At 39.7% G+C, this 12,350-nt stretch overlaps 1 protein-coding gene across 1 annotated transcript; it reads right to left on the bottom strand.

Moving 5' to 3' along the window:
• Positions 1–1,050: 1,050 nt before the first annotated feature.
• LOC118796117 (gastrula zinc finger protein XlCGF7.1-like) lies at positions 1,051–1,917 on the bottom strand. Its single transcript, XM_036554948.1, has one exon. It carries the CDS (start codon positions 1,915–1,917, stop codon positions 1,057–1,059), a length of 861 nt encoding a protein of 286 aa, XP_036410841.1. The 3' UTR covers positions 1,051–1,056.
• Positions 1,918–12,350: the final 10,433 nt, after the last annotated feature.

The following is a 12,350-nucleotide window of genomic DNA, read 5'->3' as shown; positions in this document are numbered from 1 at the left end:
TGTTGCATAAAATTTTTATGTGTGCAATGTCACACTTACTGGGTCTGGGAGTGTTGTCAGCCTGGTCTGACACTGTTGCTCATTCAGCTTGAATGGACACACTGATGTTCTATTGTGCTGGAAGATACTCTGGATAAGACCATCTGCTAAATTAATGTAATGTAATGTAACCAAAACTAGTTGTAGAGGTAAAAACAGTGACACTTTATTAACAGCCTGAGGGTTCCATGACAGCAGAGATGAATGACATTCAGCTCGGTTCCTACTGCACAGAAAATAGTATTATTAACCAATTATTAAAATATTAACCAATCAACACATCTCAGGTCAGTATATGTTCTGCACAGTTTCAGTCATACCAATTAGAAAAATTACTAAAAAAACACACATCAGGCTAAGAAACAATAATATTTTTGCTTCCTGGAATGCTCAGAAAAAAATGGCTAAACATTTAAACATTGTTGGCCATCATTATTAGTTTAACAAAAAACTGATATACATATTCAGTTTCTCAATACATTTCCCATAATTCAAATGGAATCTTTATGTGACAGATGCCACATCCAATAATGTAAATTTATTGTTTTACTTTTGAAAAGACAAAGGGATTCTATATTAGCAAAATACTTGAAATCATATGTTGTACATTTAAGTGCAATCAAAAATAAGTTGTTTACTTTACAATTTGATTCATGCCTAACAATCAAATGCTAAACAACTTAATACCACCATTATAAACATTGTCTTATTTTGTGTAATGATCATACTCAGACATTTCATTCAGCCTCATAAATATAATCATCGTGATTCATGACATCATCACTTACGGTTTACAAAGTGAAGGAACCCAAGCCATATTATTGCTGCCAAATTCCATATGAATATATCATTCTGAAGTTATGCAGATCAGACTCAGAGGGGATGCAGTTGCATGAAGATATTCAGAAAAAAATTGCAGAAAAATAGGTTTCACTTCCTCCTTGCACTAGAGATACTCTGCATTCAGTAAAAATGTACATTGTCTCTTCTGTGTCAACAAGCAGCTGCTTTTCTTTGTTACTTGACTGACTGTATCTCATCCCACATACGCTGCAAGAATGCAATCTCCCTCCTATGAATAAGGCAATGTCTTTTTAAGCTACTTAATTGGCTGAAGCTCTTCTCACAATCGGGACAAGAATATAATTTCTCTCCTGTGTGAGTTGTGCGATGTCTTTTTAAGCTGCTTAATTTATTGAAAGTCTTCTCACACTCGGTGCAAGAGTACGGCCTCTCTCCTGTGTGAATTAGCTTATGTGATTTAAAGTTATCCAGTCTATTGAAACACTTCCCGCACTCTGTACAGGAGTATGGTTTCTCTCCTTTGTGTATTTGTAGGTGGTCTTTCAAGTTCCTTAAATGAGTAAAACTTTTCCCACACTCGGTGCAGGAAAACAGCCTCTCTCCCGTGTGAATAAGCCGATGTGTTTTCAAGCTACTTAACTGATTGAAACTCTTCTCACAGTCAGTGCAAGAGAACGGTTTCTCCCCTGTGTGAATTAGCTGATGCCTCTTCAAGTTATTAAATCGACTGAAACTCTTTCCACACTCAGAGCAAGGATATGGTCTCTCGCCTGAGTGTGTTCGCTGATGTATTTTCAGGTATTTCAGAATACTGTAGCTCTTGCCACACTCCGTACATGAAAACAACTTCTCTCCCGTGTGATTGAGTTGGTGCACTTTTAAGCTACTTAAGCGATTGAAACCCTTTCCACATTCTGTGCAGTAATGTGGCTTTTCCTCTTTGTGGATGAGCTGATGTCTTTTCATGTTACTTATATGATTGAAACCCTTCCCACAGTCAGGACAATAGTACAGTTTATCGTCTTTGTGAGTTTTCTCATGTGTCTTCAAGTAACTTCCATCAGTGAAACTCATGTTGCATCGCAAGCATGACCATTTGATTCCAACTTGATTTTGCTGTTCACTCAACTGCTCGATCTCCAGTTCACCTGGATCTGATCTGTGGGATTCATTCACTGTTTCACTGTCGGGCAAGTCAGTGCATTCGTCAGCTTCCTGCGTAAAGTGCTGCTCGACTTCTTTATGGTCCTGGTCATCAGTTTCAGTCTTTATTTGGTCACAGCAAAGCATAGATTCCAGGTCCTCTTCATCTGTGTCCAGACAGGCATCAGGGTCATTGTCTGGTGACTCCCAACTTTGGTCAGAGAGCTGCTCTACCAAGAAGTAATCATCTTCTTCACTCTCGATTTTAATCTGGTCTGCTCTCACTGTGGGCAAAGGGCCTTCTTCTGTTGGACTGAAAGACATCTTGTCTTTTAAGAAAAGAGCATCAGCTTCTTGTGTGCTAGATCCTCATGACACACTTTCTGGATTCAGCAAACGATTTCCTTTGGTGATCTGTGACTCCTCCACAGAAGACTTCTGCCCTTTGTTTGCTGTTTTAATCCTTAGTGAGATTCTGGTTTCTGGCTCAGGCAGAAGCCCCCCTTGCTCTTCAGCTTCCTTACAAATAAAGAAAAGAAAAAGCTTAGGTATACATTGTCTATATGCTATGGTGCTTGGTTGTCAAGCGTGAGTAACAAATATATGCATTGCATTTTCTTGAGTCATGTGCATCATAATGTATTAGCAAGTCTTGTTTCAAAAAAGTTTTATTTCAAATGAAAAAAGTACTATTTGCTTAAAGCCATTGCTCAAAGTCAAGGACAAAGTTCCATGCTGATTAGATTGTATGGCCCCTTGGAAAACAGCTCATTGCCTCTAATCATGAGCCATCATAAAAGTTGCTTAAAATGGTTGATAAATTAGGGCACCTGTTGAACAAAAGTACGCATTGTTTACACGGTGTACACTTGAAAATTCGTTCAACAACACCGACTCAGTTGTGAACAGAACGAATCGCGGAAAATACTGTCAATAATGCAAAACCTCCATGCATTTTTTTAGCCTACACTTACAACTGTCGTGTTGTTAGTCTGACCAGTAAAAAAAACTTCGGTAAGTCTCAGAGCAGGAGAATGTAAACTTAGATTTAGGAAACCAAAGATTGCTGACTTTACTTGAAAACTAATCTCACTTGTCATTAGTACAGTAAAATTAAATCTCACTGCCTACATATATCCGATATAAGTGTAAATAATTGAGTTCTTAAGTAAAATAGGTATTCTAAGACAACCTATAATTCAAGAAGAACGGCCTTAGGGTCGCAGTGCCCCTCTCAATCATCACACTTGTGAGGTACAGAAAATGCCTTCATGCAAATAGTATGGATATTGTTTTCTACACAATAGAGCAGTAGGCATGTTTAATTGTAAATTACCGATCGATGGTTTTTATCTGTCCTCGCAGTACTCTTCAGCCCACGAGCTTCGTGTTCGTGTCCCTTTTTCAGATGAGTGGGGCTGCTGTGTACCCCAGCTGTCCCTGTCTTCCCTAAGCAATCGACCCAAAGCTGGCTTTCTGGTTAGAAATGCAACTAGCTAGCTAAAACATTATCGTGCAAATACGTTTTGCTCAGAGCCAACTCTCGGGTAAACGGTTATAAAATATAACTAACACATAAACCAGATGTCCTTAAAAAAAGAACACCGAAGGACAGTTCTGCACATCCTGCAGCAGCTTCTATAAGGTGAACAGGACGGAACCCCACGTGACGTAGCTTTGGGATTTCAAAGGAAGGAAGTGTCTTTATGCTTATGAAGAGATTTTTCATTGGTTACGAGACAAATCCCTCCCGCCCTGTTCCAGTGTATTTTCACGGGGAGTATTCACTAGCACCGTGCTGTCACCACGCGTGTGTTCTACAGCTTTGGTCGTGTTTATTTTTCAGAGGAAGGATCTCATTGAGACCTTCTTTGATTCTGTGCACTTCCTAAAAACAAGGTGTTTATTTTAAACAAATACGTCGCGGTGGTGGTCGTGTATTTATTTATTTTCTCTTTTATAAGAAAATAGTTATTACATTTCCTAACTACAGTCTGATTCTTGCAGTTGTGTCCTAAAAGCAGATTTACATATGAGGAGGTGATGTTTGTGTAAGTAATTCAGCCTTCTAAAAAATCTTTAGTGACATCTGATATTGACATCTAGAAATTTGCTGAATAAAGAAATGATCTTTCTGAAGCCCTAACTCACTGCGGTCATTGCAGACACAAGCCCCCTCAGTTGAAAAAAAAAGAAAATATAATAATAATAATTACAATAACAATAACATCAACAATAATAATAATACAGCAATATGCTATCTTTTGTTCACCTTCAAAAGGAATCATCTAATTAAATTCATTAGAAAGGCACACAGACTTACACTGTGTGTAAATCAATCCCTCCCTGGGGGAAAGAAGGAGCTGGAGTATTTATGTTGACCCATACTTCTACCCAACCTATTCATGTCTTTCATACAGGCCCTACTATTTGCAGACCCAATGGTATTAATGGCAAAAGAGACTTTACATCTTAGATTTGAAAGCACAATCAAACAACAAAAATAATATTCAACTCAACAACTGTGTTTGTCATGTTTTTTTAATTGTAAATCATATAATTAAACTGATGTGTAGCGAAACTGAGAAAGTATTTGTAAATTTAATGGATACCAAGTAGCAACATCCAGGACACCTGACTTTGGCCAATGACAGCATAGCATTAGAAGCACCATGGCAGAAGATCACACATGAGATTACCTCATATCCATAAATATGCTAAAGAATAATGTATAGACTCAGATTCTGAGATCCAAGGCAGTGGATCTGACATATTTGAGGTCCCCAGGAAACACCTAGACATTTACACCTTAATGAGAAATAAAGTACTACCAAAACATGCTAAAAAGAACTTGCATGTTAAATTTTAAAATAAAATCTAATACTACTCTAGAACACAATTCCTAATATGACACTACGTACACTGATAAGATGTTATAACAGATGTTTTCAGTCTGGGGCCACTCGGACAACTTGGGCGATTATTGCCACACGTCTCTTACAGCGCAGACGTTCTGCCTTTCGTCCAGTTGGAGATGTAGCCATGGCGAGATAGTGAGGGCGGGAGATAGAGAAGTAGGGGAGGAGGGCGATTTTTTAAGCGGTGACGTATGCAAAAAAAGGGTAGCAACAGTTGCTTCGAGACCCCCACGCGCCATAGTGACTGTAGTCGTGGAGACAGTTACCAACGGGAGCAACACGCAGCAACAGCAGCAGCAGCAACGGGGAAAGTGAGGGAGAGAGAGAGAGAGCGAGCACAGCCAGGGCAGAACTAAACAGAAGGCAAAGGTGAATATATCTTTATTGAGAACAATGATTTCTCTTTTACTCTTAAAAATAGGTTGTAACTACCTCGCTGTCGTTTTTTTTCCTTTCATTCCCAGTTTCGTCATTTTAATGCAGCCAAATCTAAATACGATCAAGCAGGCAACGCAGCAAAAAAGGATTTTTGATAACCAAAAGTGTTTTACAAGCCACCAAGCCAGCTAAATGTTACGTTATAGTTTTAACTAACGTTAAATGGCAAGCAAGCTGGCCAGCCAATTTGTCAAAAGTGAGCCAGCCACTTAAACATAGTTATTTGTTTACTGTTTCAAGTAGCTATTCTTGCAATGTATTGTTGAGTAACGTCACCGTTAATTTATTTCAAGTGTAGTAATAGATTTATCTAGCTTGCAAGCTAACTTTTAGCTAAATAACCAACGTTAACTAGTTCGCTACCTAAGTTTGTCACGTGTTGACACACATCTATGTTTTCCTGTTTCAGTGTTTATTTACTTTTAATTGCTGCAAACAATTCAAACCTCACTAGGAGGATTGTGATGCGGTGTGATATGATACGTGATAAGTTATACCTATAGCTACGTTAGCTTAATTAGCTAGATAGAAAACTTTCGCTGCCATTGAAGCTGTCGCCCTCCTTAATGACTGGCGAGCTACACTTAAGACAGTTCTACTCACTAGTCAGAATTAATACAGACATGTCCATGTTAATTCTGTCATTACCTGATAAATACATTGATGCAAATCCGAAATGTCTGCTGATACGTAACAAGCCAATTAACGTTACACTAGTGGAGCTAGCTTTCCAGCAAACTTTACAAGAGGAGCGCTCGTGTGTCGAGACCACAGTTGCGGTTCTGGCCGCTCACACGCCGGTTTTGATCTGAGATCTCGACGTGGTATTTTTTAAAATAACATTTATATCACTAACTCTAAAAGGCATCCAGAAGGCACAGTTGAAGCTGGTTAGGTCTCCGAAAGACTGAGTTTAGACAACACGACTAGTCTAGGTAGCTAGCTGGCATGCACCCTGCCTACTGGCTAACTAAGTGAAATGTAGGTACCTTTGCCTACCTTGAGTTAAAGTGAAACCTTGCTTGTTCAGTGGCTCTTAACGCAGTTTCACTTGGTTAACTAGTTGAATTGGACAGTGCATACTCCTGTTTTCGCAGGGTAACATATCTTGTGCTTGTGCTAAAACAGTGTTTGAAACCATTTGAAAGGTAGCATTTAAATTGACTGTGCTAGTAGTCATGATCGGCTGGTTTAATCTTTTTTTGCTGCAGCAGTCAGAAAATCTGCAACAGATTTTGAGCTGTAAGTCGTTGCTGTGACATTAATATCAGTACGTTATTATGCGCACACATTACACACACACACACACACTGAGAGAGAGCGAGAGTGAGAGAGAGAGAAGCACACATTATGTAGTATAAAGTTGTCATAAAAAGGACAATTTTGTTTTCAAGGCGTCCTCCCTCTTGTAATGGCTGGTATTCACAGCACCTTTATCTTTAATTTTTACAAATTAAAGCTTCAATACGGCATCATAGGCTGAGCTCTAGAACGGCATGATTATTATTATTTTCTTTTCTAGATCGCCAAGTTATTTGTGTAGTGATCTCATTTGAACTGATTTCTGGAAGGAGATAATGTGGAAATGTTGACTTTTTACCATATCTGATAAAAATGAATAATATCCTCATGTCTAGGAATAAAGGCGCCTTTTCAGTCTTGTTTCTCTTCGACTGAATGTTAGACTTTTCCTGCAACCACTAGCAAGACGTCCAGGAATAATGATGAATCCCCTACATGACAGGGATTTGATCAAAGAGGTTTGATTAAACAGTTGTCTTTAATTTGTATGTTTTGGATTGTAATTGCATAATGCAGCTTAACTGTGCTAATGCCGCTTTGAACGATGTGATCCACTGGTCTGTTTCTCCTTTGACATCGTTGAATGATCTCAGCTAGATGCCATCTCCGCACTTTTTAAACTTGTTTTCAGCTATTTTACGTTATCTGTCTACAGCGTGCCTCACCACTACATTTATTCAAACATAAAGGTTGTACCGCTAGGTGGTGCTGTTTCAGCTCTTCTCCAAGTGATTTTTGTAGGAGAACTGAAGCATCGAAGCCTTTAGCTCTGTCATTGTTGTGGGTGCGGGGTGATGACGTTCCAGTCTCTTAAAACACAGTGTTAGTGACCTCTTGTAAAATGCGTTTTTATATGTCTTGCATCTAAAGTTGCGTAATCCAGCATTTGAGGTGGCGATAAATTGTCTATTTTATTGCAGATGTTATTTCTGGATCATACAAACGTGCATTTGAAAGGAATGGAAGATGCTCATTTGTGAATATGGTTGCCAGTTTTAACAGTTGTTAAAACCTTGAAAATGACTTCAAAATTCAGTTGGCATGTTAATTAAGAGCCAAATATCTGGTTACTGGTAATCAAATGCACTGCAGCAGGTGCCCTCTAACAACAAGGGTTATCTTCTAGACAGAGAACGAGGCCTAAATGATTAATGCTTCTGTGGTAAATTATTCATAAGTCCAAATGCTAGGTCCGGTATTGTATGCGTTTTTTGCTGCCTAACAGGTGTGAGTACTTGAGACGGCTTGGAATTCAGCCACCACAAAACGTGTAGAAAAGACTTTTGCATTAAATTTGGAAAACCTGTGCATGACATGCTCTCTCTGTTTGTGACATGGTATCTCTTCTGGTCTCTTGGTGGTGAGTCTAGCTGACTCGTCACTGCCCCTTTCATTGATGACACATTGGCTTGCGATGTTAAAACTGCATTGTGTGTGCATGAGTTCTTTTCATTTTTGAATAATAAGTCACCACAGCTTGTATTGTGGAACCAGCCTAGCCTGTTGCTCTGGGTAATCGCGTGGGAACAGCAGTGCTTGTAGTACTATTTGTGGCTGGTCCAATCACCAGTATTGGGTTGGTTACTTTTTTATTTGCTAGCCTGTAGATGGCTGCACTGAATCCTCACATGGCTAATGGTGGTGTTAGTCATTACAACACAGGCAGTCAGACGTGGGTGACTTCAGCAGTGACTGAACCTTTCATCTCTCCGCTTGAAGTTTACCATACAATGTAACCTTGTCCTGGAATTTATCCTGAATGAGGGCATCTGGCTGAATAATAATCATAATAAAAAAATAAGAATCCAATCTCTCAGCACAACTTCTCTTATGTTCATTGAACACAGGGTAATATTTGGCATGTCACGGCCTGTGTTTGACATGACGACAGCATTGTTACTGCCAAACGCAGTATTTTGAAGTCAATTCTTAAGCCGATTCTTTAGTTTGGTCTCCAAACCCCAGAAATGACTGATAAAAACCTGGAAATGAAACTCCTGGCACTAGGCTAATATCAGAGCATGCAGCTGTTATGTTCACATGGCAACTCAATACACAAATACACAGAGCTGAAAGGAGAGAGGGTAGCACAGTGTCTTTCTCTAAAAGTGGGCATTTTTAGTCAGGTCATTCTCATCTGGCACAGAGTACCGGGGCGTGCTTATTTTGAGTTTGTATAGACAGTCTAGAAGGTGCTCAGGAGGGGGATGGTGTTCAGTTGGTACCAACTGGTTAAACTGGCTTGCAGTCTCTGAATGTATAGTTTTGTGCATTTGTGTGTGTGTATGTGTTTTGCTCAATAAGCTCCAAACCTTATTCTGTTTTTACTGGCTGACTGACTTCATATGAAAAATTTGATTTTCTTACCAAAACCTGAATGAGACCAGAATGTGTATTCCACCACACATGATGTAATTTGAATAGCTGCGGCATCCCAAAGGGCTTGAGATCATAGAGACCCCGATAGGATGGTCCACACCTCTGCTGACACCTTAACAATTTGGTCATGCGAGGTGGCAAACAATTATAGAATGGGACTGGGAGTGGGCGTTCGAGAACTATCTCAGACAAAGGGGTATCCGGGCTTATTCAAACAATGGTATCCTGGCTTACTCAAAAACCGACGCTGTGACTTCATTATCGTGCAGGTGACAGGTTCAGTTCACTCACATCAAGAGTGTAACCTAAAAAAACATGCCATTCCGATTTCATTATCATACAAGCGACAGTTTAGGTTAATTTACATTAAGAACAACCTAAACTGTATATATGGGAATTCGTCTGAACGTTCGGGGTTCACTCCGACACCGCTGAACCCGAAGTCTGTGTTTCTCACGTGCTTCAGTGCTGTTTTCTACTGAATTAAAGACTTTCATTGCGACACACATTATTCTCCATCCACATGCTTCAGCCTTTGAACTTCACTTGGAAAACACCCCAATTTAGCCTCATATGGTGAGTTTCTGCCTTTAGTTGTGATCTATTTGTGTGATGTTATTACTGTAAAGTACACTGGTCCGGCAGTAGAAATGAAGGAAGAGGAGTCCCCCTGAGCCCCAAATAGAAATAATAATTTCTAAGGTGTGAGCTGAAAAAATGCCTTGTGGTGTTGTCTCAACAGTGGTGTGACAAGTAAGATGAAAACTGCTGTTTGGCAGAAATTCATATGTGCTTTCATTTTAGTTTCCTTAGAGTGCTCTCTGTTATTGTTGGAAATGATTATCAAGAAAATTAAGTATTATTAAGAAACTTTGTGATTTTCTGATGTGGGTATGTGTGCTTTATGTGTTCTCTGTAACATGGTTATCTAGTGATATTGATTGCAACAGTGAGAGATTTGACTGTGCAACTCCAGACAATCAATATCACAGACAATCAATATAGAGCATTGTCAAGTAAACCCTGTGCTCATTAATTTAATGGTCATTATGTATAATCTGTTAAGTATGTACTCCATTGCAGTCCATTTTCTATTGGTTCTTTTCCAGACCAGTCAATCAGTCATTCCATAGCCACGTGTTTCCTTTGGACGCAGAGCTGTTTTGGCTCTGGTGCTGTACTGTGAAGTGATGCTTTCAGTATTGATTATTGGAGTTCTCACAGGGATGCGATTACAGCAGGGCAGTATGGTGAAGGTGCATGGTCAGAGGGGAGCGCAAAGCCTGAAAGCTGGAGGAGAGGCCTGCGACAGACGCGAGGCTGATAGCGTTTCCGACAGGCTGCCGCGGAGATGAATCAGTCCTTGGGGAGCGGAGAGGGAGTGAAGCACGGAAATCCTGCCTCCTGCGGGAGTGGCAGCGCTCAGCAGAGCATGTTGTTTCTGTGGGGTGGGGAGACGGGGAGAGAGACATGTCTGGGGGAAGCTGGTAATGACAGCCAGGTTTTAAGCGGATGATAATTGTGGTAATGATTATTGTCGGGAGACCAGAGGAAGTCAGCTGCTCTGTGCAGCGTGGCAGATGGGTTGTCGACACTTTCTGCCTTGTGATAGTGATTGGGCTCAAATGGAAGTGCCTGCTATTGAGGGGATTTTGATGGTCTCTTCTGATTAACGCTGGCTTCGTTTAGTGTTTAAGACAATCATACTATAGTAAATGAAATGTATGCTCTGATATGTCAATCAGTCAAACAGATTATATTTGGTATAGTGGATTTTTACAATCGATATTGTCACAAAGCCCTGATGTGTTCAGTTTTATTATTTCCATTAACGGTAAGTCACCAGTTGGAGGGCTTGGCACACATTTAAATGTCAGACATGTAGGCCTTGTCCTCATCCAGCTGGCTCACAGCAGGTGGAGTTCAGGATTTTCAGTTCTTTGTCAATTTTATAGCTTACATTTTTGTAAGGTCACACAAATTTGCTGCCTTCTTGCATTTTGGTGCAAAAAATCAACATAACCTATTACATCAGTGATATGCAGCTTTCAGTGATTGCTTCTTTGGATACTTCTATGGATACTAGTTTTAGAAAGAAAGTTTATGTATTCCACAAAATGGTAAACAGCAATCTATCAGTCTAGTAATCTGTTTCAGTTGTAATAAAAAAAAAAAACCTCAGTGCATCCCCAGTTGTCTCCTTATATCCCGATGTCTACATAGTATTTATTACCTTTTTTTAATATATGACGTTTTGTGCCCTTTATCACGTTGATGATTTGTAACAGCAGCCATCACAGACGGCCCTAGAGCTCAGGTTGAAACAGCTGGTAAAGACAGGTTCATGAGAGTGAAGAGGTGGCCCCAGACAGTTATATTATGCTTCAAGCATACGTCCAGGCTCGCCTTGCTTACCGGACATATAATATCAGTCAAAAGTTAGGACACACCTGATTAAGATAATGGGAAACATGAATTCAAAGACATTTTGATTTGTGCTTATGCTTAAATGCTTGAAATTGAAATAGTGAAGTTGATAGTGAAGTTGATACTTCTGTATGAATTTCTTTTCAAAAAAATTAAAAATTAAATGAATTAAAAATATTTTTGGCTACTTTGAAGAATCTAAAATGTAAGGTTTGATTTGTTTATCACTTTTTGGTCACTGCATAATTCTATTTCTGGTTTGATGTCTTTACTATTATTCTAAAATGTGGAAAATAGTAAAAATAAAGAAAAACCGTTCTGTGAGTTGGCGTGTCCAAACTTGTGACTGGTACACTGGAACATGAAGGCCTGCTTGACAGTTGAGTTTGTAACAAATGTGTCTACCTGTATTTTATTTATTTCCTTTGTGAAACTACCTTGCATGAGGAAATAAACCACAGAGAAACTATTTGGTGGGACATACCGGGCTTTTATAAATTACTCCTCTACAATCATGTGTGTGCTTTCAATGTCCAACTGAACATTTTCCCTGGAAGTTCCTTTTCAAAATATTGACTCTTCCCAGAACACTTTTACTGTTTCTTCCATGAACCAAATACAATGAATAATTACATCCCATGAATTAAGTGTAAATCTCAGTGAGGACTCATATCCTCCCTCTAGCAGCTGCTTCTAACTGCTTTCAGATGCGGATGGTTTATTTCTGTGTATTTTTGTGTGTGGAGATCAGCGGTGACTGTGACGGCACTGTGATTCTGTGAGGATGGTGGCAGTGTCAGAGTCAGATGTTCTGAAACCGGCCACTACAGCGAGCGGCCGAGAGCCTTATGCTGCCAACTGGACCAGATTCACGTGATAGCTCTGAGGCCTGAGCGGTGG

This window comes from Megalops cyprinoides, chromosome 20 (genome assembly GCF_013368585.1).
Source record: "Megalops cyprinoides isolate fMegCyp1 chromosome 20, fMegCyp1.pri, whole genome shotgun sequence".
Taxonomy (NCBI): domain Eukaryota; kingdom Metazoa; phylum Chordata; class Actinopteri; order Elopiformes; family Megalopidae; genus Megalops; species Megalops cyprinoides.
The sequence above is the reverse complement of the archived record's forward strand: the minus strand, read 5'-3'. Positions and strand labels throughout refer to the sequence as shown.

Excerpts from the sequence above, each read along its gene's own strand:
- LOC118796117 (XM_036554948.1), bottom strand. The coding sequence starts at position 1,917 with ATGAGTTTCACTGATGGAAGTTACTTGAAGACACATGAGAAAACTCAC.